This window comes from Ictidomys tridecemlineatus, chromosome 3 (genome assembly GCF_052094955.1).
Source record: "Ictidomys tridecemlineatus isolate mIctTri1 chromosome 3, mIctTri1.hap1, whole genome shotgun sequence".
Classification (NCBI taxonomy): Eukaryota; Metazoa; Chordata; class Mammalia; order Rodentia; family Sciuridae; genus Ictidomys; species Ictidomys tridecemlineatus.
Genome location: NC_135479.1, coordinates 203,995,504 through 204,011,065, shown reverse-complemented (window position 1 = coordinate 204,011,065; position 15,562 = coordinate 203,995,504). Strand labels below are relative to the sequence as shown.

The 15,562-nt window shown below is 37.4% G+C and overlaps 1 protein-coding gene across 1 annotated transcript; it reads left to right on the top strand.

Annotated features, from left to right (window-relative positions):
* The first annotated feature begins 1,228 nt into the window (after positions 1-1,228).
* On the top strand, positions 1,229-1,540 carry Krtap8-1 (keratin associated protein 8-1). Its single transcript, XM_078041200.1, has one exon. It carries the CDS (start codon positions 1,229-1,231, stop codon positions 1,538-1,540), a length of 312 nt encoding a protein of 103 aa, XP_077897326.1.
* The last annotated feature ends 14,022 nt before the right edge of the window (positions 1,541-15,562 follow it).

The following is a 15,562-nucleotide window of genomic DNA, read 5'->3' as shown; positions in this document are numbered from 1 at the left end:
AGTGGTTAGAATGCTGGCACAGTTTTGTATTTCCCCAAGAGTCTCACCTTGCCTTTGGATTCAACCTCCCAGAAGCTGAAGGAAGGAATGTTAACTAAAATCTGGGGGCCAGTAGGTGACACTAATATGTTTTGTGGCCTTTTAGAATGATCTCTTTCAGCCTTCCTATTTCTGTTCTGTGATCTTGTTTGCCATGATTTCTGTAAATTCTACCCTAAGTGACATTGTGGAGAGTCCACCTGAGGCACCTGGAGAGAATTTACCAGGTCTTGTATGATCCAAGATCGTTTTCATCAATCTTATTCCTCTTTATCCAGATTTGGGAAATCAAGATCTACGTAAAGAGAAGTGACTGTTCTCCCCTATCCTGGGGTGCATGATCATTCTAAAAATAAAATCACATTGATTCAATACTGTCACCTGGCTCTTCACAAGATGATCACATTTGCCTGATAATCTGGTTTCTTAGATCGAATGAAAAACATGGTCTACACTCTAGGATACAATTTACATTCATTTTTTCTGTTTCTACCTTCTTGCTATCTTCAATATTTGCTTTAGAAAGTGTATCAGATCAACAAAGCACGCTTGTTTGACATTCTGTATTAGGATTAACCCACAAACTCTATACCTTTATATTTTGAGATTATTAACTCAAGCAGTGATCTAGAAATGTGGTATTAAAAATTATTCATCTAGGGACCCTAATTAAGATTAATTTTTAAACCGTTTCCTAAACAGAGTACCTGTAGATAGAAACATAAAATAAAACAAAAGAATGTTCTGGAAAGTCCTAAAGCATTTGTCTTGTATATGCCAAAAAAGAGGATTCTTTAAGGAAGCAAATACTAAGCACTACTTTGATTTTTGAGATGGACTCATTATCTATTTATTATTTCATTTATTAATGTATTCGACACATATTTATTGAATTCCAACTCTGTGTTGTGGAAATTCAGAGAGCAAGAGGACAGCTAACAGCTAACAGCGTCAGAATTTTCTTAGCATTATAAAACCTGCTGACAGAGAATTACATGTAGGGTCTATAAGACAAGTACCTTTGAAGTCACTGCAATAATTTTTTTTTTTTAGGAAGGCACGTAATTTGTTTGAAGGAATCTTCTCTCTGCATTATATCACATAAGAGCTTTCTTAAGCAACTCTAAAGACTCTTAAGCAAGGGCATAACAAATTAATGAGCTTTTGGTAGTGCAAATTGGTGTCAAGAATGACAAGGAACACTTTGCATTTTTTGGCCACACCCCATTTTCCAGGGTATATAAGCAAGGTTCTGAGACCGGGGACTCCATCACACTCCATTCTCCTGCCACCTAAACCTTCCACTCCCATCATCATGCACAACTTCTCTGGTTCTGTCTTCCCAGGATGCTACTGGGGCAGCTATGGCTATCCCCTGGGCTACAGCGTGGGCTGTGGCTTCGGCAGCACCTATTCTCCAGTTGGCTATGGCTTAGGCTATGGCTATAATGGCTGTGGGGCTTTCAGTTACAGAAGATGCTTCCCATACGATCTCTACTAATTTGCTGAAATCCCTGAGGCACAGAATCTCCTCTCTCCCGAAGGCAGAGTGGCGCATCTCTACGTTCCTCCTTTGTCTACTGCTTTCGACCTCCTCTGTTCATTAGCCTTCAAGTGACTGCTTTTCAGACCTAGCACCAGAGTCCCAAAGGAAGAAGCTGAAAACCCACAGGACACCTCAGGCTGCCTTCCTTCCACGGACAGTGTTGGTTGGGACACTTCCAGAAGTTTGACAACGACTGGACACGTATTTCCTTTGACTTCTTCATGACACTCGTGCCTCTTGTCATGATGGAGTTGTGGCTGCCTCTGCCAAATTCTCAATAAATGTGTCTCAACGTGCATACTAGTCTGGAGTCGGGTTTCCTTTCTTGGTGCGTGCATATTTTCAGATACATTGAGTGGGGTGCGAAATGGATTTGTTCTTCTCAAATGGTATTAGTGGGGTTAGGGGCAGTATGGAAGAGACAATCCTGGATCCTCTATAATTAGCCTGCAAGAGGGTGGGTAACTGGTCATAATAACAAAAACAAATACACAAAAACACAAAAATGTCTGAACTTTCTCTGAATTGGGAATTAATTAAACATACAGGCTAGCATAAAATAGCTAGAGAGTAAAGAAGGCTTTTTCAGGATCTGAGTATCTGATAGAACATCCAGCCCAATGGCAGTATTATGTCAGTCATCACTTGGCATCCCTTTCTCTTCTCACTACTCCTGCCTGTCCCCCAAAAAACCCAACATAGGAGGGACATTTTTAGTTACTCTGCAGTTGGTACAGAGGAAACTCACAATGACCCCTCTCTAGGAATACAGTACCATGTCTCCTATTTGAGGACTCTGGAGTATTAGGTACTCCTTTGGAGTCTGACAGTCTCCTAAGTGACAAATCCCCTCTATGCAAACCCCTAAGGTGTCTCCCTTGTAGCTCAGAGGTACCCAGATTAGAAATAACAATGGGAATCTTCTTCTTCTTTGTAGAATCAACCCCGTGTAGTGAGTTTCATTCTCAAAAAAACTTGAGCTATAAGGAATGAGTATTTCTGAAGATATATCAATTTTTGGAGAAGAGAGTAATAACCATTTTATAAGCCAAGACAAAAATGTCTCAATCCTCATGCTGAAGATATTTTATGGGTGGCACAGATATTCTTAGTGATGAAGGATTTGGCTGGACTCTGCTTTTTTTTTTTCATTGAATATCTGCAAGTGGTTGTACTGCATGTGATTTACCTTGTAGCTGAAACTATAAAGACTGTTTTGAGAGATTGCTTCAGAAGAGAGTGTTTAATATACCATATTTCATCCAGTGAATATCTTTCTTAGAAGTTCAGAAAACATCTAGTTCAAGGATTTCCAATTAACATGTCCTTTTTCTTTTTAATAATAGAAGATATTATTACAATGAATAAAATAACTCATTTGAAACATTCTAGCAGTCACATGTCAACTCATGCTGAGAATTTTGAATCAGTTAAACCTGCAGGTTGGTATAGAACAGGGAAAGAAAAATAGAATTTCTTAGGAATAAGGGCAACTGAGAAATAAGAAGGTATCAAACTGTGCTTAAGGAACCTTGGAGAGAATCTGGTGTTTCTGAAGCAGTGGAATACAGGAGAATGTCCTCCATACCTTATGCAAAATGTAAATTCTTATATCTCAGCCCCTGGGAATTTGACTTGGTACACGTAGGGTAGGCTCTAGAGGTTTAAATTTTTTAGAAGCACTAGAGGGATTCTAGTGAAGATGGTCAAGCACTTCTCCTCGGGTACCAATCACACATACACACACAATCTATCTATAGCTATCATCTATCTATCTTGGCTTCTGTCTATGGAAGTGCGTCTTGATAAAGGAAATCATTTAATTAAGGGGGTCTGGTGCATTTCAACGTGACAATCAAAGAGGAAGGCATGTCCTTACCTTCCTGGATTAACACAGGATGGACATTAAAATTTCTCCCAGCCTGACATATGGCTGCTAGAATGTTTCAAATTGGAGAGTTTATTCACTGGAGTCCACTATTGTTAAAAAGAAAAAGAATCTGTTAAGTCAATATTCAGTAGAACGGTACTGAAGATCCAGATGCCACAGTCTGGTAAAAGGTGAAAGAGTATTATTGGAAGATTTTTATACATTCACATTTTCATATGCAATTAGAATATATTCTACATAATGCCAATTGGTGATATTCTTTTAAAATTGAAATTTGCTTCTATCATCTGGGGATTTTTTTTAAAAAAATGCATATACTTAGATCCCACCCTTGGAAATTCTAATGAAAAAAAATCTTCTATGGGGTCTGAGAATTCTCATTTTCACAACATCTCTTTAAGTAATTTGCCTTTGTGCTGTCAGTTTAGAATGGTTACAGGGTCCTTTCTTCATGACTTTTCATTTCTTGTCCTTTTAGTTCCCTTTATTTATTTTGAATGTAACAAGTAAGATGATTCACCCATGTTTATATGGAATTCATAAAAATGAAAAATAATAAGTAACACTTTATAGGCAAATTTAAAGAAAGAGTAGAGGAAAATTTGATGCTGCCTGTGGGCCTAGTGGGGACCTGCACCAGGTGAGTTGGGTTTATCTTTCTAACTGTAGACCAGCTTTGATATTGTGCTGAGCCAAGTTTAGTGCCAGGTTCTCTGGCAAATTTCCTCAGTAAACACGAAAACGATGTTAAGTGTTCATTTCTTCATTCGGTGACATCTTGTAACTCATCTCTAATTCATAGTCCTTTGCGGATTGGAAATCTGCTGCCTGTGCATTTTATGACTTGGGGTCATCTCACAAAGTCAAACATGCAGTCCTGTTTTTCTTTCCTATTTTAGCATTAATTATTTCTCCTAATTGCAAAACCTTGGGGTGTTTATTTAAGATTTCCCTGCTGGAGACAGCCAGAAGATGGAGGAACATGATTTGAATATCAAAGACTTTTTATCGGTGGCAGAAGAACCTGGGGGGCAGAAAAGGTTCCACCTACACTTTATACTAGTTCCCAGAACATCTTCATGGAAGAAAGCCCTGGCTTGTGATAGCGCAAGCGCTTTCCTAGGTTATGGGTCTATGACTGGATGTGGTGCTGGCAGAATCACCCTGCACAGCCATTGCTTGAATCCAGAGCACAATGTCATTTCCACTCTACTATTTTCATAGTAACTTGTTTTCGTAACTACCTCGTCCCCATAAAGAGAAACTGAGAATGCTGCAAGTTCTTTATTTATTTTCATATCCCATATATCAAGAATGCAGTCTCACGTCTTTTGTTGATGTCTACCTCCTGGTTTCAGGTTTTCTATTCACCCCAGTAAAACTCACTGCTCTAAACATTAGAGAACCTGATGCTTGATTACCCAGAAGTAATTCACCAGTGACAACTGAATGTATGATGTTAATTTATATTTACCCATTGGGTTCACAGAGGAGGTCTTAAGTCCCAAAGAATTTTCTAAGACTTAACATTGATGTTCTATAAAATCTTCCCCAAGTGCTCTCTAAAGTCTCTTTTGAAGGCATGTAACACCTGTCCTCTGTCATAAGGTATGTTAAACGTTCTCCAAATGGCACTCCTTATGAGGCCGGTGTGTCTGATGGTAATATCCATGAACGTGTTTGCCATAAAACTATGATAGTCAAGAATAGGATAATAGCACAGCTGTAGTGAACTTGATAGATGCAGGGGATCCTATGCCATATTATAATGTTCTTGCATATAAGAAATAGCCAAATAAATTTCCCTCCCTTCCATTTTTACCTCGGCTTGTATTTTTTCCCTTTCTTCCTCTGCAGGTTTGCTCTCAAGTTCCTTACTTTTTAGGGACAGACTACAGGATTCTCTTCTACCCCATGATTTTGTTAAGATAAAGTCAGTTCTGAAGTGGATGTGCAAGTAGTTTCTCAGAGGAACAAAGCAGACCTTTCCCAGCACCGAGAAATTTCACTGTCCTATGAGTTGTCTTTCCTCAAATGTCCACACAAGACCTGCCATCTGGACTGAGAAAAATATTTCATCAATAATGGAGACCTAAGAAAGATGATCCAATATCTTACAAATCAATGTTTTTCTTCACTTAATAATGATAAGAGTGGACCACAAATACCAAAAGTTAAAGAATAAATGTATGATACTGACATTTGATAAATTTTATCTAAAATGTAATTCTAAAAAAGATTTTTTCTTTGCCCTTTTGACAATAACTTGAGACACAGAAAGCAAAATAGAAACTGAAAATACTTCTATGAATGTGGTATCTAGTTTCCCATGATTTTCTTTCAGCTAAAGGGTAGCCCTTCTCAGAGCCATCCAAAGTGTTAGAATTTTTGCCCAGTGGAAGTACTTAACCCGTGGCTTTCCAGTGGCACATGTAGAAGCAAATCACACTAAATAACCAACCAATCAACTAACCAACCAACCTACCAAGCAACCAACCAGCCGACTAACTAAACAGCTAACCACCACCATCCATGCAATTAACCAATCAGCTAGCCAGTCAACCAATCAGCTAACTAGGCAGCCAACCAGTCAGACCACCGATAATCTCTTGTGAACACAATAATTTCTTTTGAGCTGAATGTTGGGTAAGTGTAAGTTTTTAGCCCATTGATCTCTTTTGAAAGTTTTTACCCATGATCTCTTTTGACACTAAAAACCTGAAGTGGGCTTATTTGATACTTCAGTTTAGGCCATCATTTTGAGCACACTGTAGTATGTATTTTCAGTCATTTCAAGGACAAAAATAATTAGGAAGAGTGAAAAAGAACTAATAGCTAATATATTCCTAGGCTTGTAGCAGGCCAGCGTTCCCCTTAATAACCCACGAGGTGGGTTTTGTTACAGGTTCTATTACTCTCATTTAAACTTGAGGAAGCTGGAATTCAGAATGTCCAAATGTCACATTCATGATCTCAGAGCAGCAGGTGGCACAGCAGAGCTTTAGTCCCAGTCCTTGAAGCGGAAGCCATGCAGCCTGCTGCCCTGCTAACCAGGGTCAAGTCCTATTGCTTCCAAGACAGATGAACACCGTATTCCATGAGGGGAACATCTGTCTTCTTCACCACTACGTCCCCCAGATAAGGTAAAACATAGATTTCATAGACAGTATTGGGTCTCCCATAAAAGTTTTAATAGTAAAAAGATAGGATGCTAGTATTTTTTTTTTTCAAATTAAAATCACTCAAATGTGGTCATAAGATCCTTTGAAGCTCATTTACTCAAAACTGAAAACTGTAGTATTTGATATGGCCGGTCTTTCTTTCTTTCTCTCTTTCTTTCATTCTCTCCTCCTCCTCCTCCACCTCCTCCTCCTCCTTCTTCCTTTTTTTTATGATACTCAAGGCAGTTTCCCTGGATATACAGAATTTGAGCCAGAAGTGTCCTCCTGAAAAGAAGGGGTGGGCTAAAGGTGCCATTTCTCCAGGGCCTACTGAGAGGGTGGAGAAAGAACACGTGTAACAATTCCACTTCCCCTAGCTATCCACTTCCCCTAGCTATCCACTTCCCCCAGCTATCTCAGTTCTTAGACTTTCAGAGACACTAAATAGTACTGTTCAGTAGAATTCTTCATAAACATCCAAAAGGGTGTGATGCCTGCCTTGGAAGGTGGCACAAGTAAGCTATCCAAATGCAGAAATAGAAAGCCAGTAAAGGAAGGAGAAAAGGCAGAGGAAGGAGCCGTCCTACCCCTCAGGGCTTCTCAGCTTTCAGAGTTTGCTCTTGTTGTTTGCAAAATAAAGAGACAGGCTCCTTTGCCCACTGAGTGCTAGGCTACACCCTCACTGGCCTAACATCTGAACTTGGGGTATAATTCACCTGTTCCATTACCATCTACTCAAGCCACAGCTACCCTCCTGCACTGCTGCATCCACTCTGCAGTTGACAGCAACAGCACGTGGCTTCATATGATGGCAGGCTTCTCAGCTTTGATTTGGCTTCTACTTTGAAAGGTTTGTTAGGTCTATAAGCTCTTTAATATCTGTACCTCAACTCCTGGTACAAAGCTTTATGGAGCACGATGAGGTTCAGTAAATTCCTGTGGACTGAAAACATGGTTTGGGACTTCGGCTTCAATTGGCATGGCTTCCCCCCCCCCACCCCCCGCCCGCCTGAGAAGCCTGATAATTGGAAGATTAAATGTAGAGTCTAGTTTAACCAAAGACTTTGAAGACACTGCAGTAACTTCTCGTTACAGGGATAAAACCCATAAAGAATATTGTTAATTATTATTATTTTTTGACATTTGGCAGTTAGTCAAAGTCAAACTTCTTTAAAGAATAATAGGGATGTCTTAATTTTTTTTTCACGACATCTAGAAAATTAATATTGTTTCTTTTGATGTAAAGAATGAATGGTATATATCCAGAAGAAACATAATAAATATGTCAAAGAGACATTTGCACTCCCAATGTATTGTGGTACAAATCACAACAGCAAAGAAACAAGAATTAATCTAAGTGTTCATCAGTGGATGAATGGATTAGTAAAAGGTACGCACGCACAAAGGAACAGAGTATTCTGCATTAAAAAAGTCGAAACCCTTCCATTTGCAACATGAGTCGAACCGGAACCGGAGGACATTGTGTTAAGTGACAGAAACTAAATACAGAAAGACAAAAACCACCTGATTTCACTCATATTTGGATTCTAAAAATGTTGACCTCAGAGAAACAGAAGAATGCTGGGAGGAGAGACTGGGTTGGGGGCGGGGAGGAGGGTAGTGGAGTGTTAGGAGAAAAAAGTTCTGGTGTTCTATTACACAGTAAGGTAGCTAAAGAACACAAGAGTGTATTGTATATTTCAAAAATTTAAAAAATACAGAAAAGGATTTTGAATCACCAGAAAGAAATGATATGAGAGAGGGATACTTACCCTGAAAATATGTATCATTGTTGAGTGTCAAACCAAAGTTGAGGGAGGTACCTCTGCTGAGGTCATGGGCGTCATATGGAGGGAAGGATGTCACTCACCATAGGCTGCCACCTTCCATCTGCTGCCTGACCCCTGGATAATGTGTTATCACTTCTTTCTTGAGAACTGCCTCCCATATGGCTCTTGGGAAGCTTATGGAGTCTCCCTGGGCCCCAGTGCTGGCCATGGGAGGGGCAGTACTTTCCTGTCAAAGATCCTGGGCAACAGAAGTCTTTGGATTGGTCAGTATAACTGGGACCTACACACTTCTGGGACATTTTGTCCTTTTGTTTCCAGTCTGATTCTATTCTTTGAGTCCCAAGGTGATGCTTCATAAAATCCAGCTTCAGCACAGAGTGGATCAGACCCCCCTGGAGTTGAGTCACGTTTAGCCTGTGAGTTTGAACTTTCTCAGAAGTTCATCAGTTTTGCAACGCATTCAAAATGTGCTCTGATCGAACACATTTGTTCGTGTTTTTCATCTTGAGGACACTTCTGTTTTTTTTTTTTTCCTTCAAACCTTACCTGACTTGACATAAGACAAGTGGTTTGGATGTCTGTTTATTGGTTTAAATATGCTTGCTGATTTTTTTTTTGGTATTTTCAGTTACATTCTACAACCAAAACAATATTTTAAAATCCAGGAAAACAAAGACTGATTTTTCCATAGTACCAAAAGATGTTATCCCTAATGCTTAGGTTAACTAAAAGGGGGATTTGGTGATGTCCAAGTTAATTTGGTTTTGCATATTAATATCCAAATCCAATAATAAAATCACACCCATTTACTTTAGATCTCAAATAATACAAAGTTACTGTATATAGTGAAGTATAAATCAAATGTAAGCTCAATTTGAAATTCGATTAAAATTAGTTGAATATATTAATATGTCTGGCTATGCACATAAATTTCCCTATTCCTCTCTTCTCTTTTAATTCATCTCATCTCTAAAATCATGTTTCTCAATGTGTGGTCTCTGGACTAGCAGCATTAGCATCACCTGGGAACATTTATGAAGGCAAATTCTCAAGCCACCTTCTTGCCCTCTACCCCTCTTCCCCCAAGACCTACAGAGTCAGCAATGTGTTCTAAAAATTATCCAGGAGATTCTGATGTGTGCTATGTCTATGAAATAGTGGTTAAAATATTACATGAATTGACTCATCCAATCAATATAGAATAGTTGTAGTTGATTACTTTTAAAAGGTGCATTTGGGACAAACAAAAGAAAACAAGAACTTTAATGTGCATTCAAATGTACCTTATGAGCTTCACAAGACCTAATGACTTAAGACAAGGCAGTGACATCTTTACAACTTTGCCACGGAGGCAGAATGTGGTATTATTGCTAAGGGTCAGACAAAAACAAGGAGAGCTCAGACAGATTTCCAATCTGATTTTACTACTGGGGTCCTTTTATTACATTACACATTAACCAAATTTCACGCTAGTAAGTGATAAAACCAGAAATATGGGCAATTCCATGCAAGCTTTGCATACATTTTAAAACGCTTTTTACATTTTATTGAAGAATATAAAGAAATACATTAGAATATTCTTAATGGTTAAGGCCAGCACTTTGTTTTTCCACCTAATGTTAGATTTAGCCTCTTTTGGGGATTTGAATCCCTGTGTAATAGTGGAATTAAACATGATAAATCCAGAACATAGTAGAAATTTTAATATATTGGTTTCATTACCCTTCCAAAATATGCACTAAGTTCCACACCATCTTCCACTGTACCGTTCTAAACAACAGAGCATTTTAAGGAATTAAGTAAAAAATGTGAAGAATTTTTTTTCCCTTCAATTTGATCGTGATGCTGTAATCCATGATTTTCCTATGTAAATCACCTCACTGGGATTTTTCCCAGCAATTTTGACCATATCCTAGGGAACAGTCATGAAAGTGAGACTCGGGTGTCTCAATGAGACATGTAACATATGGACTGTGCTCACAATTCTTTAGCTCTCTTTTGAGAGGCTGAAGTGCCACTCTGAAGTGCTCTTACCCTTCTTGAGTGTTGGCCTGCACTTGGGAGCTGGACAGAGCCTGGGAGGGTAAGAGACTGTCACAATTATCTGGAGAGTGGATTCTTTCGGGAAACTGGGTTTTTTTCCCCCTGTGAAACATTCCCTTCTTTTTTTGACTTATTTCCTCCTACCTGGTAGATCATACTTAACATCCGTGCCTACTTAATAAGCTTGGAGTCTAGACATCGTTTATAATTCCATTCAAAAGAGGAACATTGAATAAATTGAAACTGATTAAAAAAGTTGGTGACAGCATTGACCATCCTCAAAAAACTGATAAAATACTCATAACTATAAAAGAGTTCTTCATAATTGATAAATATCAAACGATCCCTAAACAGTAAATAACTGCAGCTAACTTATGGAATAGATTCTTAGTGAGGAATAAACTCTTCAGGATTTTGTGGGATATGATTAATAGAATATTATAAGAATTATTCTTGAAAACATCTATAATGAGCTAAATCATCTATCAAAAGGTTCTGATGATAATCTTGCCATTTATCTAGCCCCATAGTTTAGACAGCATTAATAATCCCTGTTGTTTTCCCAGAAAATGTCTGTAGTCTCACAAGCATTGGTAGGTAAGATAGTAAGAACATTTCTGCTTGATTTAGAAGCCTGACGTTTGATGGAAGAATTGGGGATCTAGCTTAACAAAGATTTTGATGACATTTCCAGTAGTTTCCATTGCAGGGAGTAACTCATTAAAGGGACACTGGGCAGTCAGCCAACTGAAACCAATTTTAAAGAGCAATTAAGATGTCAAGGGACAAGGGAACTATAAGTCACCATCCCCTCTAGTGGGAGTACATAAAAGACTTTGTCAGACGGTGCAAATTATTCTCAGGGCGATGTTGTCTTTGCTACTAAATGTTCAACTACTAACAAATTGTCTTTGTTTTCCTCAGTCAGAGCACCTACCCTGGGTCCTACTGGGACAGTTGTGGTGATACACTGGGGTACAGTGTTGGCTCTGAATATGGCAGCACCTACTTCCATGTGGGCTATGGCTTTGGATGGCGACGGTGGCTTCTAGTCATTTGGCTACAGTTAATATTGGACATCCAATCTCTATTAATTTTTACCCATGTGAACTATAACATAATCTATCTTAGGAATCAAACTTGAAGTGACATTTTTTTGACAACTTTCCAGCAGAAGTTCATATTCTCTATAGATTGAACTGTGCAAAGTAGAGGGCTTGTAACCTTTGTGGGCTGAACTTTAATGGAAACCTGTTTTTCTTGAAAGAATACTATGCTTGCTTTAAATTCTCCCAGTGCATTTAATTTTTATGTTTCCCCCCCAAACTCAAGATGTTTCTCATGGGCTTTCCCATTCCAATAAATATGCTTATAAATGTGCCTTTTGCTTTTGTTCTTTTCTCTTGATTCATTCTTTGTGAAAGTATTTTCCTACTATAGTTTTCAGTGAGGTAATGGCTTTGTACTCTCAGTGTTATTCCCACTAATGAGATATTTGTTCTGTCACTCTTTTTATTCACATTATACCCTTCAGTAATCTTGAGGTGAAAATCCTAATCTCTTTAATTGTGTGTGTTACGTGAAATTTAGCTTTTGGAGAATACTCTTCAGTTCCTTATTGTCTGTATTGTGGCTTGGCGTCTACCGAGCCAATTAGCACCAGTCATAGAAGCGGTGTTAAGATTTATGACTCCTTTCGTACTGCCATTTGTAACAACATGGATGAACCTGGAAGACATCATGCTAAGTGAAATAAGCCAGACGCAAAAAGACAAACGTTGCATGCTTGCACGTAATTATGGCTCCAAATAAAGTTGAACTCCAAGAAATAGAGAGTTGTATGGAAGGCAGAGGGTGGAAATGGGCCAATGGAGGTGGAAGGGCACAAAGCACAAATTTGCAGTTATGTAGAGTGAATAATTTTAGAGATATAATGTACAGCATGAGGATTACATTCATAATATTATATTGTAAACTGAAAATTTGCTGAGTAGAATTTAAGTGCTCTAACCACACACACAGGTAAAAAGTAACTATGTACAATGATGGGTATGTTCAGTGGCTTGACATAAGCACGTCACTATGCATACGCATAGCAAAATAATATGCTGGACACTTTAAATGTATACAATGAAATTAACATAAATTTAAAAAATAAACCTCCTATGACCACCACACTCTGTTTTTGTGTGCTTTTTGTTAATGTTGCTGATTTCTTGAGTTTTCTGTAAGAATTTAATGATCAACCATTATCAATAAAGAGAGAAAATTGTGAGTTAAAATACATCTCGATGATGTTAGGGTATATTTACTTCACACGGCAAGCTAAGAAAAGGTGTTCTCTTGAGGTTTTTCAACTATGTAAAGAAAAATGACAAATGTATTTTAAAGCCCTTTAACCACACAGGATCTGGAAGGTAAATTTTTATTATAGGGAGTTGTACCGCATACTGTGGTTTATTCCTGAATCACCAAATGTGCCGTCTTAAAAACAGATTGGGAAGACAAATAACAATGGGACTGGCTTCTTTAGATGGTCAAAATCCAGCTGAAACTAGTCCTCAGAACAATAACAGCCTTCTGAGTCCCTAACTTTGTCCTCTCATGGACTTTCCTCATGCTAGCTGTTCATACAAAGTAGTTGTCCTTTTAAAAAAACATCATCATTCTTATTGCTAAATATCACTTTAAGGACACTACCACAGTTAACCTAACAATGACTTTCCAAGGTTTATTTCTAATTATGGCTTTCAATGCAAGCCTATGGGGCAATACTAGAGCATGATCTAGTATAAAGCACTTGTTTACACAGCAAAGCAATGCAACGTGGATCTAAAGCTCTTTGAAAAATGTAACTTTACCCGAGGGTATAATCTGGACCATCTAAATGAATGGGGAGTTTTATATTTACAAGGAAATCCACTATCAAGCTGAGTTAAAACATTTTTTTTTCCAAAAAATCAACTTTACATGATAAAACTGTGGTGTTTGATATTTTCAAAAACAGGCTTATGTCTGTGTAACAATTGTAGCAATCAGGATATAGAACAGGGTTATCACCAAAAAGCTCTCAAGATGATTCTCTTTACTTGTACCCTTTACACTAAGTTCTGGCAATTGCTGACCTATTCTCTATCACTGCAGTTTTGTCTCTTTGACAAATAGATATAAATGAAAATAAATATAAATGGAATGACACAGCATAAACTATAAAACAGGCTTCTTTGCATTTGTTCTATATAGAGTTTGCCAAACTTCTTGAATCGGCCTTTGTGTAAGAACAGGTTAACTACAGAATTCCTTCCGGAATCTGGGTACGGATGAATTTCCAGGTTGATTGGTCCAGTCGATGAAAGAGAAGAAATTCAGAGATAGGGAATCTGGCAGTTTCTAAAAATCAAGTGTGACAGACGTTTAAAATATTTGAATTTATTTTATGCAAACCTGGATTCCTTGAGTCTGAGTATGCATACGGATTCTAGCTCAGTTTTTAAAGCATGCATATTTCAGGATTCTGTCTTCATAGATTCAAGTTCCATAATTGGGGATGTGCCTAGTTAGCTGGATATTTCAATTGTACAAGATGATTCCTGAGAGACAGTATCCAAATCACCTTTTGAGAAACACAGCTCTAGATAAAAACGTGGAAAAGCTAATCTGGTTTTCCTAGTATTACTAAGTTTAGTGGTATTACCAAACCTTGAATGCTTTTAAACACAGATTTTTTAAACACTGCTTAAAGTAACCAGAAAACACGAAATTTTGCAGTAGAGGGAGAGAACCAGACAATGCCAAAGAAAGGATGGAGAAACCCTGGCTTGGAAAATATTGCAGAAACTAAGCCAGTTACACAGAGAAATGAATCCACAGCCCAATGCTTAAGTAAACAGAAACCTGATATAAATATGTATTGATAGAAGTACAAGACATGGGAGGTATATATTAAGCCTTCTGTATCACAGTACTGCAGTCCAAACATTTAGTAGAATATGGGTTCCATTTAATCATCTGAATTTCACTTAGACTGTAGGAAATTGAGGAACAGTCTGGAGAAAAACATGAGACATTATGAAGGAAGAGGAATTAAATTCCATTGGAAAAGATCACAGGAATTTGGACTGTGATTTACTTTTCTACAAAAATTAAAATAGTCTATTTTTCCTATCCATATTTGCTTGCTGTAAAGAGAATGTAAAATAAAGAAATTTAGAAAGAACATAAATATTATTCCCTACTTAGGAATAACTAGTATTATTTCCATAGTGAGATAATAATTATAGAATTATAAAAGAATTTTTTTTATATTTATTGCATTGTGATTATTTTTAGCATTGTCCTATTTAATTATTCACTATTTGAAAACAATTTTAAAATAACTGTATCATATTATTCTACTTAAATCTAGTCTATTTTACTTATTTTTTCTAGTTTTTAACTTATTTAGGACTTAGTGATTTTCAGTCACTCATTATTTGAAGTAATAATTCTATGAATTGAACATTACTAGATAGCCACTGTTCTCATGTTAAGTATTTCTTTGTTTTAGATTACAAATGGAGCCAAAATATTATCTCAAAGGTCAGAAATATTCGTCAGGCTTAGAATACATGTCGTCTTCCAATGTTAGGCCCTTTCAATCAAAATACTGTGCTTATTCCTTACTATGTCACATAAGACCCTGGAGACACTTTTCATAATACCCCACCTCACCCTATTTTTAAAATATTTATTGCTAATTAAAATTATCTTCTATAATTATTAGTGAACTTTAAAAACTATAGAAGCATTAAATGAGTGATTCAAAAGTAAATTGAATGGAATAGTACATGAAAATATAGTGTTACTGCTTTTAATTTCTTCTACACAATGATAACCATCTTCAAGTACTTAGGATACTTTTTCATAATTAATTGCTTCTCTATAATAATTTTGTTCCACGTGTTTTGTTTTCTTACTTTTATACATAATCCATTGACTTCCTGTTATGTGCAATGAGGATGTATTCTTCTGTATATCCTTCCCCCAAGAGACATGCAGTCACCCTCTCTCAACCCTCCCAAATGCTTGTATCATGGATGTATTACCATTAGTA

Coding starts and splice junctions, on each gene's coding strand:
- Krtap8-1 (XM_078041200.1), top strand. CDS start 1,229: ATGACAAGGAACACTTTGCATTTTTTGGCCACACCCCATTTTCCAGGG.